Here is a 17,341-nt window from a genome sequence, read left to right on the forward strand (position 1 = left end):
CCCGGTGGGGGGAAAGTACGCCCTGCCTCGGGTCGGTCCTGCCGCGGGCGGGGACAGATCCGGGCCCGTGGGGCGGCCCCGGTGGGCTGGGCCCTGTCTGCCTGCAGGGCTGGGCCAGGGCAAAGGCAAAGAGCTCTTCCGGGTTCTCCCGCTCTGCCGCCCGGTGTTGTGCCCCAGGGGCGATCTCCTGACCCCCGGCGAGGTCATCTCCTGCGCCACCCCAGGTGAGGTCTCCTTCTGCCCCATGACTAGGTCCTCTGCCCATCAGAAAGCTCTCCTGCCCCACGGCGAGGTCTCCCAGCCATTTTGAGGCCTTCAGCTCCCCTGGCAATCTCATCCACCCTGTGGCAACTTCATCTGCCCTCCAGGGACTTCACCTGCCCCGTGGAGAGCTTTTCTAGCCCGTGACAAGGCCTACCACTCCCTCAGTGAGCCACAACAGGCTATTCTGTCCCACAGCAAGCTCACCTGTCCCTGTGGCAAAGGCTTGTGTTGCACACTGAAGTCTCCTACCCGATGGAAGACCCTGTGATCCGCATACCCCCCTACCACTATGTCCACGTGCTGGACCTCAACAGTAATGTCACTCGTGTGGAGGTTGGGCCCCACACCTACATCCGGCAGGACCACGAGAGGTGGGTGCTTTGGGGCAGGGAGACATGGAGACATGGGGCAGGGAGACGTTGGAGAGTCTCCTTCCTACATCTGGCAGGACTGAAAGACGTGGATGCTATGGCAGGGGAGGGCAGCTGTGGGATGGGAGTTCTACGCTGTGATTGGCAGGACTACAATACATTAGTGCTATGCGATGGGCGGATTTATGTAGCTACAGAGTGGGATTTACAGGGCTGTGAGTGATGTTTGAGGGAGCTCTGTGGGGGCTCTTTAGGACTATGGGAGGTGTTGGGGGTCTCTGTAGGACTATGTGGACTCCATGGGCCTTGGAGGAGGGGAGGAAGTTGTTGGAGTTGTACAGGGCTGCAGGAGCTCTGTGGGGCTGCTGTTTTTTTTTTTTTTTGAGGGTTCTGTAGGATTGTAGGACCTCTATAGGACCAAGTTGGTTGCATAAGGCTGTAGAGGGCCATAGGAGGGCTGTGGGGCTAGACTGGGCTGTGGAGGACTTGAGGGGTTCCATAGGGCCCTGGGGGCTCTGTGGAGCTGAGGGGAGCAGTGTGGGGGAACCCACAGGGTGGTGTTTGCGCCCAAACGCATGGTGATGGTGCCCCCCCGCCACTACTGCGTGGTGCTCAACCCTGTGGCCCGGAGCCCTATGGGGGCTGTGCTGGTCGATGGTGCGGGACAGGTCCGTCTACGACATGCTGACCTCGATGTCCGCCTGGCCCAGGAGCCCTTCCCCCTGTACCCTGGCGAGGAGCTCCAGCAGGTACCTGTAACAACCCCCTCCCTGCAGTGACTCCGCAGTCCCCTGTAACCTTCCTGGTAATTATAGACAACCACCCAGCTCTTGTAGCATATGACAGTCTTCTATAACTCAGCCCCACCGTGGCCTCTTATAGCTTCCATAGTTGCAGTTTGTGGTGGTCCCCTATAGCTTCTTCAGCTATTTTAGCTGTTCATGACCCCTGGAACACCTCTAGCTCATCAATGGCTCTCTTATAGTTCCTGTAGCCCACTGTGTTTTTCTGTAATCTTTCCAGCTACCTGCTTGTGTTTTCCTGCAGCTCTTTAGAGGCTCTACAGCACCCCTGTAGCTCCCACAGTTCTTTTGGCACCCCTATACTTCTTCTGCTCCCTCCCACTCTCCCACCCCCCAGTCTCCTGCAACTTCTATAGACTTCACAATCCCTCTCTGTAACACATCTCTGTAACCTTCCATGGCTACCCATAGCCCCTATAGCTCCTCTAATCCCCCTCTTGTTTCTCTCAGCTCCTATCACCCATATAGTTCCCCATACTTTTCCATACCTGCTCTAGCCATCTCATGGCCCAGAGTTTATCCTAGAGACCCCCCTCAGTGTGTCATCCTTGGCCTTGTGCTGAGCCTGTGTACCTCTCCCCAAGGTGTCCCTGCGGTGTTTCCAATCCCTTCAGTGCTTTCTGTCTCCATAGTGTCACTTGTGCCCCTGTAGTGTCCCCACCCCCAGCCTGTCACCCACATCCCCCATGGTGAAAACCTGTGTCCCAGTCCCCAGGATTCCACTCAGGTCCATCACAATGACCCCCATACCTACCATTTCTCTGCAAGGACCCTTGTAACCCCCTTACCCTCATAGCCCTCTCATGACCCCGTGTCCCCACCTAGTCCACAGTGACACCTCCCATCTACATCTCCTGCAGTGACCACTGTGTGTCCCCATGTCTTCTACTGTGTCCCCAGGACAACCCCTGAAACCATCCCTCTGACCCTCCACATCTGCCACGCCTCCACTATGATGCCCATGTTCCCAGGCTGTCTCACTCAACTCTCTTCCAACACCTGTGTCCCCAGGGTGTCACCCCACTGCAGGTGGTGCTGGCTGACACCGCCCTGCGCCTTCGGGCCCTGCTTGACTTTGAAGATGAGGATTCTAACAAGTTTGTAGCAGGCGACGAGTGGCTCTTCGAGGGTCCTGGTGAGCAAGGACACCCTCTTGGGGACCCCCTGAGGAGACCTCAGGGAGCTGGGGGCTGATGGTGCTGCCTACATGCAGGCACCTACATCCCCCGTAAGGAGGTGGAGGTGGTTGAGACGCTGCAGGCCACTGTCATTGGGCACAACCAGGCCATCCGCCTGCGAGCACGCAAGGAGTGTCTTGACCGTCAGGGCATCCGCCGTGTCACAGGTAGCACTTGTGGACACCCAGTTGCACCCGATGACACTCCAGGGCTCCCTGGTAGCTGCAGTGGCTTCCTGGGTTCTGTCCTAACTCTGTGGCCTCAGTGTTAGCTGGCTCAATGTCACCTTGTGCAACTGGTTACCCCCTTCCCCCCCCCAGCACCCACAGGACCTCACCGTTGCCTGAAGGCAGCCCTGGGACACCCTGGGACACCACGCCCCATAACCTGGGATCCTCTTCTTACCCTCCAGCCCCTCTGTGACCCCCATGTTACCCTTTAGCACACATGGGAGCTCATCTGACAGTGCCCCTGGAGCCTGCAGCACCCCAACTCATCTTCCAGGACTCCTGGGACCCCAAGCACCCCTGCAATCCTTGTGTCTCCTCCCAGCATGCACGCACCTTCTATGTTGTCTGACAGCCCTCCTGGGACTCCCAGCATCCTGAGCACCCATGGGACTCCTCCAGCACCACTGGGAGCCCTGTGTCACCCCCTAACACCCATGGGATTTCTTTGTTATTCAGAAGCACCCCTGGGCACCCCTCCCCACACTGCAGCATGTGAGGGACACTTGCCTCATCCCTCAGCTTCCCTGGGGTCTCCAGCATTCCCATTCCACTGTCCAGCACCCCCTCTCACCCCACAGCACCTCCAGCATCCCTGTCTGACCCCACAGTGCCCCTGTGATACCCAACCCCCCCCTCCTGGCCCCCCCCCCCCCCCCAATAACCTTCCTCCTCTCCCATAGCACCTGTGGGACCCTTTCTTATCCCCTAGCCTTTCAAGATCCCCAGCACCCATAGGGCTTCCATAACTACCAGTACTTCCAGCACCCTTAGGATTCTCCCATCTGCCCCCTATGACCCTTTGCTCAAAACCCATCCCATCCCAGTACCCCTGGGACTCCCAGTCCCCACGCTGCCCAGCACTGCAGCATCCTTAGCCCCATCCCTCTGCTCCCAGGGGAGGAGTGGCTGGTGAAGCGGGTGGGTGCCTACCTGCCCGGTGTCTACGAGGAGGTGGTCGACGTTGTGGATGCCTACGTCCTCACTGACAAGGTACCTGGCATCATGACCCTTGCCCACGGTTTCCCCTACATCTACAGATGACAGGGACTCTCCAGGACCTGAGCCCATAGTGTTGCTGTGCCTGTGGTGCCTATGGTGATGAAATCCCTCTGGACTGGGTTTGGGCGTCCATGTACCTATTCTCCTGCAAGCATGGGTGTGACAGGGACCCTCCAGGATGGGTGAAGGGTCTTATCACCCTGATCCATCATGGCACTGTCCCCATTGCACCCATGGGTGATGAGGACTGTGTGAGGGGTACTGTCCCCTTCAGCTATGATGTGTTTGTTCCCCCTGCCTCGGGGTGATGTGGACCCTCTGGGTATCCTGTCCCCACCAGCCCAGATGAGCCCATTCCTGCTGCACTCATAGGTAACAGAGACCTTCTGGTTTGGGGGTCCTGTTATGTGTTCCGGGCACAGACAGGTGATAAGGACCTTTCAGGATGGGTTTGGGGGTTCTGTGTCCCTATTCTGCACCCACGGTGACAAGTGACCTTCCGGGATGGGTGTGGGGTACCATCACCCCCCTGTGCCCCCTGCACCTGCACGTGATGAGGACCCTTCAGAGTCCTGTCTCCCCTCGACCCACCATGTCTGTCCCCACTGTGCTCATGGGTGACAAGGGCTCTCCAGAGAGTCATGTCCCCTCCACCTACCCCATCCCTGTCCCCCTGCATGCATAAGTAACGAGGCCACTCTGGGACAGGTCTTGATGTCTCTGCCCCTGCACTTGCAGGTGATGAGGCTCCTTGGGGATATGTTTGAGGGTCCCATTCCCCCCACCCCGAGCTCCCTGTGTCCCCTTTTTCCCTGCACCTGTGGGTGACAAGGACTCTCTAGAGGGTCCAGCCCTGCTGCAATCCACCGTGTCCATGTCTGCCCTTTGCCCGCACATAACAAGGACCCCCTGGGACAAGTTTGAAGTCCCATAACCCTGTCTCCTTGCCCACAGAGGTGACAAGGCCTGGTGGGGTCAGCTTTTGGTGTCCCATCACCCACTGTGTCCCTCCCTCATGTAGAAAGCCCTGCACCTGCGAGCCATACGGACCTTTGAGGATGCACAGGGACGGGTGCGCCGCACGGGTGAGGAGTGGCTGGTGACGCAGGAGCAGAGCGAGGCCTATGTCCCAGAGGTGTTTGAGGAAGTGGTGGCTGAGGTGCAGGTGACAACGCTGGGTCCCCGGCAGTACTGCGTGGTGCTCGACCCTGTGGGGCCCAACGGGCAGCCCCAGTTGGGCCAGCAGCGTGTTATCAAGGTGGGCACCCCAGGGAACCAAGGGTGGTCTCCAGGGACTTGCGGGTGACCTAATGTGGCCTGAGCTTCCCCACAAGTATCAAAGGTGGTACTGAGCAGCTCTAAGACATAATGTGCCTCTAATGTATCAGCGGGGGACAGTAAAGTGGCCCCAGGGTCCTAGGTGTGGACCCCAGGACCTGAGGGTGGCCCCAAGGGCCACACATGGCTCTGAGGGAATCTGGCATATGCATAGGTGTCCCCAGAGGTCTCAAAGGTGGCCCCAATGCATCTCTGAGACATCCCTTAGAGTCCCAAAGTTATCCCGGAGGGATCCTGACATTACCCCTGAGGTGTCCCCAGGGTGCCCTGAGTGCCCCCAAGGAGCCCACAGGTGGCATTGATGTACACATAGGCATCCCCAAATGTCTCAAAGGTGGTCCCAAGGGACCCTACAACACCTAAATTAGCCTTAACGTGTTGGTGAGGGATGCTAAGCTTCTACAGAAGCCCATGGTTGGACCCCAGGGACTTGAAGTTGGCCCTGACGTACCTGTAGACATCCCTGAAGGTCTTAAAAGTGGTCCACAGGGACCCAAAGGAATCCTTGAGGGGCCCTAATGCCCCCATCCACATATCCCTGTAGTGTGTCTCACCGTATCCCCATGCCCCTGCCCCATGTTCTCACCACATTGCCACATCCTTGCCCTGCTGGTGACACATTCCCATGTCCCCAGGGGGAGAAGTCCTTCTTTCTGCAACCAGGCGAGCGGCTCCAGGCTGGCATCCAGGATGTCTTTGTGCTCTCTGAGGATGAGGGGCTACTGCTTCAGGCACTCCAGACCATCAAGGACACCAATGAGGTGACCCAGGGGGCACCCAGGCTTGCAGGATCACCTGGAGGCACCTGGGAGAAACTGGGGATCCAGGGAGCCTGGGATGACCAGGGCAACCAGGAGTGACTGGGGGACGAAGGGGACAACTGGAGGACCCATTGGTAGTTAGATGTCGTGGGGGACAGTTGGGTACCTGGGGACAGTTGGGTATGTGTTGGATGTCTGGGGGGTTATGTGGGCCTCAGGGGACACTTGAAGGGACATCTGTCTTTATGATTGGGTCTCCAAGCTAAGTGGGTAACAGAGGACAATGGGAGGGGATGCTGTCCCCAAGCTGGCAGGCCATGGGGGTAGTCCCTGTCTCCATGCCTTCAGACTGGCTGGTAGCAGAGAGCCATGAGGTGTGTTTGTGTCCCCATGTCCCCAGCCAGGAGTTGGGTAGGGGTCCATGTATCCCTGCATCCGCAGGCTGGTTGCTGATTGTATCCCCACATCCCCAGGAGGGGACAGAAGTGACACGGCGTGCAGGTGACCGCTGGCTGGCCCGGGGCCCCCTCGAGTACGTGCCACCCGCCGAGGTGACTGTGCTGGAACGTCGCCGGGCTGTGGCCCTAGCTGACAACGAGGGCATTTATGTGCGCGACATCCGCACTGGCAAGGTGCCTGCCCTTCTGCTATAGCAACCTGTAGCTGAGTTTCCCGTGGCCTCCTATAGCCCATATTGTCTCCTTTAGCCGCCTTATAGCCTCCTTTAGCTCTCTGTGGCTCCCTATCACCCCATTACTGCCCCCTGTAGCTCCCTGTAGACTTCTAGAGCTCCTCTACAGCACTCTGTAGCTTTCCATAGACCCCTGCAGCTCCTTATAGCCCCCAGTAATCCTCTGTAGACCCACATAAACATTTCCCACTCACCCACAGCCCTCTATAGCCTCCTGTGGCCCCCACAGATGCCTGTAGGTCCCCCCATTGCCCTCAGTAGCTTCCCATAATGCACATAGCTCCCTGTAGTTCCCCAAAACATCTAGGGCTCCCTATAGCCCAAGTAATCTGGCAAGCTCACTATAGCCCCTCCACTCCCACACCCAGTGCCCCCAGTTCTCCTGCCAGTATTCCACGTTCCTCCAGTGCCCCCATATCCCATTCCAGTATCCCCATACCCTCTCCCAGTGCTCCCAAAATCCATCTTAGTGCCTCCAGCTCCCTTCCCAGTGCTCCCAGTACCCCTATAACCTATCCCAGTGTTCCACACAACACTTCCCAGTGCTCCCAGTATCCCATGTGGCCCCCAGACGTGCTCCCAGTGCTCCCTGGCCCCCTTCTCAGTACCTCCCATCACCTCCCACAGTCCATCCCAGGGCTCCCAGTATCCCATGTATCTGCTTCCAGTGCCCTTCCACACCATCCTAGTGCTCCCAGTGTCCCTTATACCCATTCCAGTGCCCTCAAACTCCCAATGCTCCCAGTACCCCCCTAATGCCTTCATACACCCTCCAAATGCTCCCAGTGCCCCCCCAAATCCCTTCCCAATGCCCCCAGCAGCCATCCCAGCCCAGCAGCACCATGAAGTGGGTGTGAATGCAGGTGCGGGTGGTGACGGGCCAGACCTACATGTTGACGGAGGCCGAGGAGCTGTGGGAGAAGGAGCTGCCCCCCGGGGTGGAGGCACTGCTGGCCGAAGCTCGTGGAGACCGCACTGGCCTGGATGCTGGGGTCCCCTCCTCCTCAAGCCTGGATGCTGAGGTCCAACACCGTGACCGCACCCGTGCCGTCACCTACCAGGTGCCCCACAATGCTGCTGTGCAGGTCTACGACTACCGGGAGCGGCGGGCACGGTGAGCACCTGTGGTTCTGGGCATGGCGGGAAAGGGACGTGGTAGATATGGTGGGGGGGGATGCAGGAGGAGGATTTGGGCACAGAGGTGATGCAGAGGATGGTGCTGGGTTTACATGATGTTACTGGGACCTGCACATCTTTGGTGTGTCCTGGACATGTAACTGATGTCCTTGGCACGTCTGTGGTACGTGGCCCCAGCAACACTGGGCCCTGACTGATGCAGGGCCCAGTGTTGGTGGTGCCAAGCCCCAGGGAGCAGGTGATGGTGTGGGGACTCGTGTGTCCTTGGCATGTCCTTGGCATGTCCTTGTGTTGTGGGTTTAACCCTCGTAGGCTGCTTGGCACTTGGCACCACGCAGCTGCTTGCTCACTCCCCCCAGTGGGATGGGGGAGAGAATTGGAAAGGTAAAGGTGAGAAAAGTCTCAGGTTGAGATAAAGTTTAGTTGGTAAAGTAAAAGCTCTATGTGCAAGCAAGAAAAATCTAACAACGAGTTATTCACTACTTGCCATCAGCAGGTGATGTTCAGCCATTCCCAGGGCTCGTGATGAGTAGGGCTCATCAGGTGTACTGGTTACTTGGGAAGACAGATGCCATCATTCCAAATGTCCCTCTTCTTCCTCCTTTCTCCCATCTTTTTAAAAATACAAACTTTTATGATGTCATATGGTTTGGAATAGCCTTTTGGCCAGTTGGGATCTGCTGTTTTGGCTGTGTCTCCTCCCAGCTTCTTGCTCACCCCGAGCCTCCTTGCTTGCAGGGCAGCCAGAGAAGCAGAGAAGGCCTTGGTACTGTGCAGTTCGGCAGCAGCTGAAACCTTGGTGTGTTATAAACACTGTTTTGGTCACAAACCCAAACCACAGCGCCATATGAGCTGCTATGAAGAAAATTAACTCCATCCCAGCCAGACCCAATATGCTTTGGCATGTGACGTTTTGCATGTCCTTGACAGGCTGTGAAGTCATGCTGTGTTTTGAGTTGGCCATGCAGGGCCCTGGGGACCAGGTGACAGTGTATGGATTCATAACGTGTCCTCTGCATGTCTCTGTCATGTAACTCATGTCCTTGGTGTATGATCCCATAGGCTGGTGCTGGGCCTTGAGCTGGTGGTGATGAGCCCTAAGGAGCAGCTGATATTGCAGGGACCTGCATGTCATTGCATCTTCTTGGCATGTCCTTGGCATGTAACTCATGTCCTTGGTGTGTCATCAGCATGTACTGGCCCAGGATAGTGTTAGGCCCCATTCTGGTGGTGCTGAGCCCCAGGGAGCAGGTGGTGGTGCAGGAACCTACCTGTCATTTCATGTCCTTGGCATGTGGCCAGTGTCCATAGCCTAAAGTTGGTGAATGTAGGTAGATACAAGGTGGTACTAGGCTCCAAACTGGTGGTACTGGGGCCTAGGGAGCAGGTGATAATGCTGGGACACATGGCATGGCATGTCCTTCATGTGTCTAGACGACTCACCTATGTCTCTGGCAGGTCGCTGGGTGGTTCTAGGCTCCAAAATGGTGGTCTGGGCCCTGAGGACTGGGTGACAGTGTGGGGACCCATGTATCCTAGCATGTGTTTGGTGTGTCTGCAGCATGTGCTTGGGTATGATCCATACCTTGGCATATCTGTGGCATGTGACCCTGCAGGCTGGTGCTGAGCTCTGAGTTGGTGGTGCTGGGGCCTGGGGAGCAGGAGCAGGGACCTCCATGTCATGGCATGTCCTTGGCATGTGAGCTAGACAGAGCCTGTTCCTAGCAGAGTGGTATGTGCAAACTGGGGATCGTGCTTGACAGCAAGTTGAATATGAGCCAGCAGTGTGCCCTGGCAGCCAGGAGGGCCAACCGTATCCTGGGGTGCATCAAGCGTGGCATTGCTAGTTGGTTGAGGGAAGTGATCATCCCGCTCTACTCTGCACTGCTTCGGCCTCACCTTGAGTACTGTGTGCAGGTCGGGGCACCACAGTACAAAAAGGACATTTAGCTGTTGGAGAGTGTCCAGAGGAGGGCGACGAAGATGGTGAAGGGCCTGGAGGGGATGATGTATGAAGAGCGGCTGAGGTCACTGGGCCTGTTCAGCCTGGAGAAGAGGAGCCTGAGGGGAGACCTCATTGCGGTCTACAGCTTCCTTGCAAGGGGGAGTGGAGAGGCAGGAGACCTTTTCTCCATAAACACCAGTGATAGGACCCGTGGGAATGGGGTTAAGCTGAGGCAGGGGAAGTTTAGACTAGACATCAGGAGGAGGTTCTTCACCGAGAGGGTGGTTGCACACTGGAACAGTTTCCCAGTGAAGTGGTCACTGCACCAAGCCTGTCTGAATTTAAGAAGAGATTGGACTGTGCACTAAGTCACATGGTCTAAACTTTTGGGTAGACCTGTGCGGTGCAAGGAGTTGGACTTGATGATCCTTATGGGTCCCTTCCAACTCGGGATATTCTATGATTCTATGAACTCTGAGGAAGGCAAAGGCTGGAAGCTGGAGATTTCTGATGCCAAGAGGAGTGGTCCTGCTCCCCCTGAAGACTTGCAGCTGCGTAATAAGTTTGCTGCCCTCAAAGCTGAGGAGTCAGGAGCTGGGTGTGTTTTCAAATGAAAACTGGGCAGACTGACCCTGGGCCATGTAGGAGCAATGGGAGGAATTGGTGAGTGATACTGGTGGATGTCTGTCTGTTTCAGGGGATGGAGGCACCCGTTGGTCACCCTGGCCTCTTGTGCTGCCTGCTGGGGGCCTGGATCCAGGATGTTGTGGAAGGACTGCCAAAGCTAGTCCAACCCTCTGGCTATTACTCCCCTGCTGAGCTTTTATGCGGGCACCAATGATACTGCAAGGAGCAACCTGGAGAGTATCAGATGTGACTAGAGAACTCTGTGGGTGATAATCGGGGGTGTGAGGCCCAGGTGGCAGCGGTCTCCTTGATCCTTCTGATGGGGAGGGGGTGTGAAGCAGAATCACCATGAGTGTTTGTCTGTAAGCATGTATGTGCCTATAAGATGTGATTATGGAGAAAGAAAACATACATTTTCTGGGAAATGAGCACATTGGGGAGCCTCTTCTGAAGGGTCTGTATCCTAGTGCATGCAGCATGGGGTATCAACAAAAGGAATCAGAGATCTGTGGTCAGTTGCAGGATATGTGGATATGAACATCAAAGGCAGCCATGGTTGCAGTAACCATGAGATGGTGGAGTTCAGGCTCCTGAGGGGAGGAAGCAAGGCAAAAAGCAAGATCACAAGCCTGGACTTTAGGAGACTATAGCTTCTCCGAGACCTGCTTGGAAGAGTCCTATGGGATTCTGAAAGCTTACCTCCTCCAAGCTCAGGAGCAGTCCATCCCAAGAGCAGGAATGTCGGGAGATCTGCATGGTAAACAAGTGCTGAAGTAGCTGGCTGATGTCATTGCAACGCCATGCTTGTTGATCTTTGAACAATCATGACAACTGGGAGAGCTGCCCAAGGAATGGAGGAAAGCAAGTGCTACTCTTTTCTTCAAGGGCAAAAAGGAAGAGCCAGGGAACTACAGGCCCATCAGCCTCACCTCAATCCCTTGGAAGGTGATGGAGCAGCTAATCCTGGCAACCATCTCCAGGCACAGGAAGGACAAGAAAATAATCGGGAGCAGGAGTCAGCGTGGATTTACCAAGGGGAAGTCATGCTGGATGAACATGGTTGATAGCATTCTGTGATGAAATGACTGGCCAGGTAGATAAGGGGAGACTGGTGGATATAGTCTACCTGGGCTTCAAGAAGGCCTTTGACACAGTCCCCCATAAGATCCTCACTGGCAAGCTGCTGCAGCCTAGGCTGGATGAGCACAGAACAGGGTGGACTGAAGAGTGGCTCAGCAGCTGAGCCCAGAGGGTGGTGACCAGTGGCATGGGGTCTGGTTGGAGGCTGGTAACTGGTGGTGTACCCCAAGGATCAGTACTCACTCCAGTCATATTTGACATCTCCAGTAATGATGTCTCCTGGACAGTGGGGGCAGAGTGGATCCTCAGCCAGACTGTGATTGATACAAAGCTGGGGGCAGTGGCTGAGATGCCAGAGGGTCCCGCTGCTGTAACACAGGAGGGCCTGGACCTGGATAGGCTGGAGAACTGGACAGGCAGAAACCTCATGGAGTTCAACACAGCCAAGTACAAAGTCCTGAACCTGGGGAGGGACAGCCCCACACAACATTTATGCTGGGGCTGCCCAGCTGCAGAGCAACTTTGCTGAAAATGTTCTGCAAAATTTGGTCCTGGTGGACACTAAGTCCAATATAAGCCAGAAATGTGCCCTTGCCACAGTGACAGCTAGTGGTTGCATTAGGCAAAGTGTTGCCAGCAGGTTGAGGTGATGCACCTCTCTGCTCAGCACTGGTGAAGCCACACCTGGAGCACTGCATCTGGGCTCCCCATTACAATAGAGACCTGCCCATCCTGCAGAGAGAGTCCAATGAAGGGCTACAGAAATGATAAAGGGCCTGGAGCACGTCGCCTGGAGGAAAGGCTGGGGGAGCTGGACTTCTGAACTTTGAGAAGAGAAGGCTCAGTGGAGGATCTTATTAATGTAGATAAATACCTGAGTGCAGGGGTGGTCAAAGAAGATGGAGCCAGGCTATTTTCACTGGTCCCCGGTGCCAGGACAAGAGACAATGGGATCAAACTGAATCATAAGAGGTTCCCTCTGAGCCTCAGAAAATGCTTTTTCACTATGAGGGTGACTGAGCACTGGCACAGGCTGCCTAGAGAGGTTGTGAAGTCTCCCGCCTTGGAGATATTTGAAAGCTATCTGGATATGGTCCTGGGCAACTGGCTCTAGGTGGCCCTGTTTGAGCAGGAGGCTTGCACCAGATGACCTCCAGAGTTGCCTTCCAACATCAACCAGTCTGGGATTCTGTGGTTCTATGATAAGTCCTTGGTGTGTCCCCGTCTTGCACCTTAGCACGTGACCCATATCCTTTCCATGTCCTTGTTATAACACAAGGTAGTGTTGGGCTCCAGTGTGACTGTGCTTTCATCCATGTGTCACAGCATGTCCTTGATGTGGCAGGGTGGTATTGGTCTCTGTGGTGCATGTGACAGTGCTGGGACTTGTGTGTCATGGCTTATCTTTGGCGTGTTCTTGCTGTGTTACAGGGTGGTGCTGGGCCCTGAGCTGGTGGTGCTGGGTCCTGGGGAGCAGCTGACGGTCCTGTCCCTCTCAGCAGGCCGCCCCAAGCGGCCCCATGCCCGCCGCAGCCTCTGCCTCCGCCTTGGCCCCGACTTCTGTGCCGACATTGTGACCATTGAGACTGCTGACCATGCCCGCCTCCAGCTCCAGCTGGCCTACAACTGGTGGGTGAGGCTTATGTCGGTGAGCCATGGGGACGGGTGATGAGGGTGGGGGCCTGGAACCATCTCAGGTAAATGGTAAAGGCGTGAGCCTTGGGGACGTGGCTAGGGCTGGGGGCGGGGTTAGATTTGGGATAGTCTTGGACGCTAGGGATAGGGCCTTGAGCCCTGTGGGGTCAGGACTTGGGCTGTGGGGCCATGGTTAGGCTGTGGGTGGGGTCAGGGTTAGCGGGCAGTGATGCTGCTTGGGCAAGACTGGTCTAGGAGGACAAGGAGGAGGTGGGGCGGGATGTGGTGGAGGCACTGACAACAATATGGGGACAGAACAGATCCTGGGTCATCACTGGGGACAGAGACTTTAATTAGGGAGCACGTGCTAGAGCCAGGAGGTGCAGCTTGGCAGCTGAGTGGAGCCTGATGCTTTGGCCTTTGGTTGGTGGTTCTGGGACAGAGGTGGGTTATGGCAGTGGGAGTGGGATCAGGCCAGGGTCAGGACCAGGGTGGGAGCACTCTGGGGTGGGAGAGACCTGAGGACACTTTCCTTGCAGGCACTTCGAGGTACCAGAAGAACCAAAAGATCTGGGGCGCCTCTTCAGTGTCCCTGATTTTGTGGGTGATGCCTGCAAGGCCCTGGCCTCCCGTGTGCGTGGCGCTGTTGCTGCCGTCACTTTTGATGACTTCCACAAGGTCTTGTTGGTCATGTGTGTTTCCCCTTGGTCGAGCCCAAGTATCCCCACTTTCACCTACATCACCAGTGCCTTCGCCCCCTTCTCCTATCATGTTACTCTGGGTCATTGGTGCACCATCCTGTGTTACCTGTGCCCACACGTCTTCCTATGTTGCATGTGTGACCGTGGTCCACTCAGATTCAACATCCTCCCCCCCAACTTTGCATGTGCCCCTTCTGTGTCACTCAGCATAACCTTGTGGCTCCTGCATATTACCCTGGGTCTCCAATGTCCCCCTGAGCCTCTGATGTGCCCAAAAGTCTTTGGGGACATCAGGAATTTCCCAATGCCCCAAGAACTCAAACAGGCTGTTCTGCTTGGCTCTGTTTGGCATTGATGAAGCCCTGTATGTTCCCCAGTGTCCCCACTGCCCCAACAGCCTCAACATCCCTAAGTGACGCTGATGTCTCCAATGTCCCCAGAACTCAAATCGTCTCATCTGCTCAGCTGTGTTTGGCTTCGATGAGAGTGGGCGTTTGCGGGAGCAGCTCCGCTTTGCCCCCAATGGGCTGGTGGTGACAAGTGTCGACATCCAGAGTGTGGAGCCTGTGGATCAGCGCACCCGCGATGCCCTGCAGCGCAGTGTCCAGCTGGCTATCGAGATTGCTACCAACTCCCAGGAGGCTGCTGCTAGGTCCCCCATGTTTCCCCATGTCACCTCATATCCCACCAAGTCCTCCTTATGTCCCCTGTGTTTCTCCAGTGCACCTCCCAGTTTGCTGTTAGGATTACCACTAACTCCCAGGAGGCCAATGACAGGTCTCCCTTGATTCTCCAGAAGTCCCTCCATGTCTGCAAATGTTTACTTTTGGCTCTCCATATGCCCTGTGTTGCCATATCCCTGACTGTCTCTCCCACATCCCTCATGTCCTCAAATGTCCTCCATATCCCCCATGTCCCAAAACTTCCTTCCATGTCTTTCCACACCCCCTACATGCCACATACCCTCAGCATGCCCTGTTTCCCCGTGTTCCCAACATCCCCCATATCCTCATTGCCTCCCCACACCCCCAGTTTCCCCCATATCTCCAGCGTAGCCTGCGTCCCACCCTGTCCCCAGTGTCCCATGCATCTCGCATCCCTTGGTCTCTGTCAATAGGCACGAGGCAGAGCGCCTAGCGCAGGAGGCCCGAGGACGCCTGGAACGACAGCGCCTCCTTGACCAGGCTGAGGCTGAACGGGCACGCAGAGAACTGCTGGAGCTTGAGGCTCTCAGGTCAACCATCTCCTCATTATGCACTGCCCTAGGGGCTCTGAGGGCTTCTGCTTGCCCACAGGCACTGGGGTCTTACCTCTTCCCAGCATGCATTGAGGTCATCCTCAGTGGGTTTGGGTGTACTGGGGCCTTCCATCTCCCCAAGGTGCGCTGAGGCTCTGCGGCTTTCCCAGTATGAACTGTGGTCCTCCATCTTCCCTGAGGGCACTGGGGCGGAGGTGTGGGGCTGGGGATGGAAGGCGTGGTGGGAGGGGGTGTGGCCCATGGTGGGCATGGTGTGTGACACAGCCCCACAGCGCAGCGGTGGAGAGCGCAGGGGTGGCACGGGCGGAGGCTCAGGCCCGGGCAGAGGCTGCCCGCATCGAGGGCGAAGCTGCCATCCTGCAGGCCAAGCTCAAGGCTGAGGCTGTCGCCATAGAGACGGTGAGTTGGGGGTGGGGCCTGGTGGGAGGGGCGGGGCCTGATGGGGCGATGCCTGATGGAGGGGTGGGGCCTGGTGGGAGGGATGGGGCTAATGGTGCCTCATGTGGCCTGGGGTTGGGGAGGAGCTGGGATGAGAGGATGGGGCTGTCCTAGGGGGCGTGTCCCATTCTAGCCCCGCCCCTATGAGGGGGCATATAACTTATGAGCAGCATACCTGTGGGCTGTGTGGGAGGGGCCTGTAGTGGGTGGGTGTGTCTGCCAGCTAAAGGGGTGGGCCCGATGCATTCTCCACCCCCAGGAGGCGGAGCTGAAGCGGCTGGAGCGGGTGCAAGCGCAGGAGGTGCAGGCGCAGCGGGCCCGGGCAGAGGTAGAGGCGGCACGGGCCCAGGCACTGGCGGATGTGGAGGCCTCACGGGTGCGGGAGGTGGCCAGGGCCCTGGGCCCCGACACCATTCGGGACATCGCCCGAGCTGGGCCTGAGCTGCAGGTGGGTGGAGTGTGGCCTAAGAGGGGGGCATGGCTTAAGATGGGGTGTGGCTTAAAATGGGGCTTAAGAGGGGGTGGGGTCTGCTGTGGTGGCCATTTTGTGGGAGGCGTGGCATCAGGCGTGGCCTCTTGGAAGGGTGGAGGCCACAGAGGCTGGTCTCTGGCTTGGGGGGGGTTGGATCTCAGGGGAGCAAGTGGGGCTTTGTGGGTGTTAAGCCTATGGGGGCAGGCTGTTGGTAGGGGGTGGGGTCTCCATGGGGTGGGGGTCTCCATGGGGCGGGGTCTCCATGGGGCAGGTCTGAGTGGGGAAGCAACTCAAGGAGGACAGCGCTTCTAGGAGGCAGTGCCTGCTTGGACTTGCTGGAGAGGGTATGGTCTGCCAGGGTTATTTTGTGCTGGGAGGGATGACCAGCGCTGTGCCCACCTCCAGGTGAAGCTGCTGCAGGGCCTGGGACTCCAGTCAACCCTCATCACCGATGGTGCTGCACCCCTCAACCTCTTTGCCACCGCCCGAGGACTGCTGGGCCTGGCAGCTCCTCCAGAAAACTCCACTTCCCCAGCCTCTGCTCTCTGAGGACCCAGGTATCTGGGCCTTCCCAGAGACCTGCGTGTCCTGACCAGCTGAAACCTCCCCTCCCTCTTCACGTGTTTCCTTTTACCAGAATAAAGCAAACAGATTGCAGCTGTAAAGTCAAAGTGATGGTGGGGCTGGGGGTAGCGACATCAGAGTGTGTTTTGCAGGGGACGACCACCTGTCATCATGCTTCTGTGTTCCTTTGTGACTGGGCAGATGAGCTTTTATCCCATAACCTGACATTCTCCTGCTTAAAGAACCAGAAAGAATTGCATCACCTTCTCTTTTTGCACAACACTTCTCAGCCATTTGTTTCATCTCCTGGGAGAGATGCACTCATGGAGCAGAAGACTTAGTACTGCTGCTAAGTACCTTTTAAGGGTATTATAGGTGTATATTTGCCTGGTCTTACAGTCCCACTTCTCTGGAAGGGAGTGCATGATCAGCGTTGCTGCAGTTGCCAGGATAACCCTGTGTAGTCTTGGCTGGACTTGCAAGGATTACCCTTCTGTTGCCTTGCTTTGGTATCTCTGGTGCTATCTCTGGTGCTAATCTCTGGTTCTGCAGGCTGGGGTAGAGCCCTCTGTTGCTCTAGTCTGTGGTAGCTGAGTTTCCATCACAGTTACTAATGGCCAGGATAGCCAGCCCAAACTGCACCTTAAACTTTTGGAGAGTGTCCAGAGAAGGACTACAAGGATGGTGAAGGACCTAGAGGGGAAGATGTATGAGGAGCGGCTGAGGTCACTTGGCCTGTTCAGCCTGGAAAAGAGGTGGCTGGGGGGAGACCTCATCACAGTCTACAGCTTCCTCACGGGCAGTGGAGGGGCAGGCGCCCATCTATTCTCTTTAGTGACCAGTGATAGG

At 56.7% G+C, this 17,341-nt stretch overlaps 1 protein-coding gene across 1 annotated transcript; it reads left to right on the forward strand.

The window, feature by feature from the left end:
• Nucleotides 1-15: 15 nt before the first annotated feature.
• MVP (major vault protein) lies at nt 16-16,593 on the forward strand. The gene is made up of 17 exons (XM_035314501.1): nt 16-224; nt 460-635; nt 1,189-1,384; nt 2,450-2,573; nt 2,652-2,783; nt 3,742-3,836; nt 4,867-5,103; nt 5,819-5,944; nt 6,418-6,576; nt 7,499-7,749; nt 12,856-13,053; nt 13,599-13,737; nt 14,201-14,412; nt 14,878-14,994; nt 15,291-15,417; nt 15,716-15,904; nt 16,334-16,593. The coding sequence occupies exons 2-17, from the start codon at nt 517-519 to the stop codon at nt 16,475-16,477; spliced, it is 2,565 nt and encodes an 854-aa protein (XP_035170392.1). The 5' UTR covers nt 16-224; nt 460-516; the 3' UTR covers nt 16,478-16,593.
• Nucleotides 16,594-17,341: the final 748 nt, after the last annotated feature.

The sequence above is a fragment of the Oxyura jamaicensis genome, unplaced genomic scaffold (genome assembly GCF_011077185.1).
Source record: "Oxyura jamaicensis isolate SHBP4307 breed ruddy duck unplaced genomic scaffold, BPBGC_Ojam_1.0 oxyUn_random_OJ72840, whole genome shotgun sequence".
Lineage (NCBI taxonomy): Eukaryota > Metazoa > Chordata > Aves > Anseriformes > Anatidae > Oxyura > Oxyura jamaicensis.

Coding starts and splice junctions, on each gene's coding strand:
- MVP (XM_035314501.1), top strand. CDS start 517: ATGGAAGACCCTGTGATCCGCATACCCCCCTACCACTATGTCCACGTG. Junction 6,577..7,498: donor GCGACATCCGCACTGGCAAG/GTGCCTGCCCTT, acceptor GTGTGAATGCAG/GTGCGGGTGGTGACGGGCCA. Junction 13,054..13,598: donor CTCCAGCTGGCCTACAACTG/GTGGGTGAGGCT, acceptor CTTTCCTTGCAG/GCACTTCGAGGTACCAGAAG.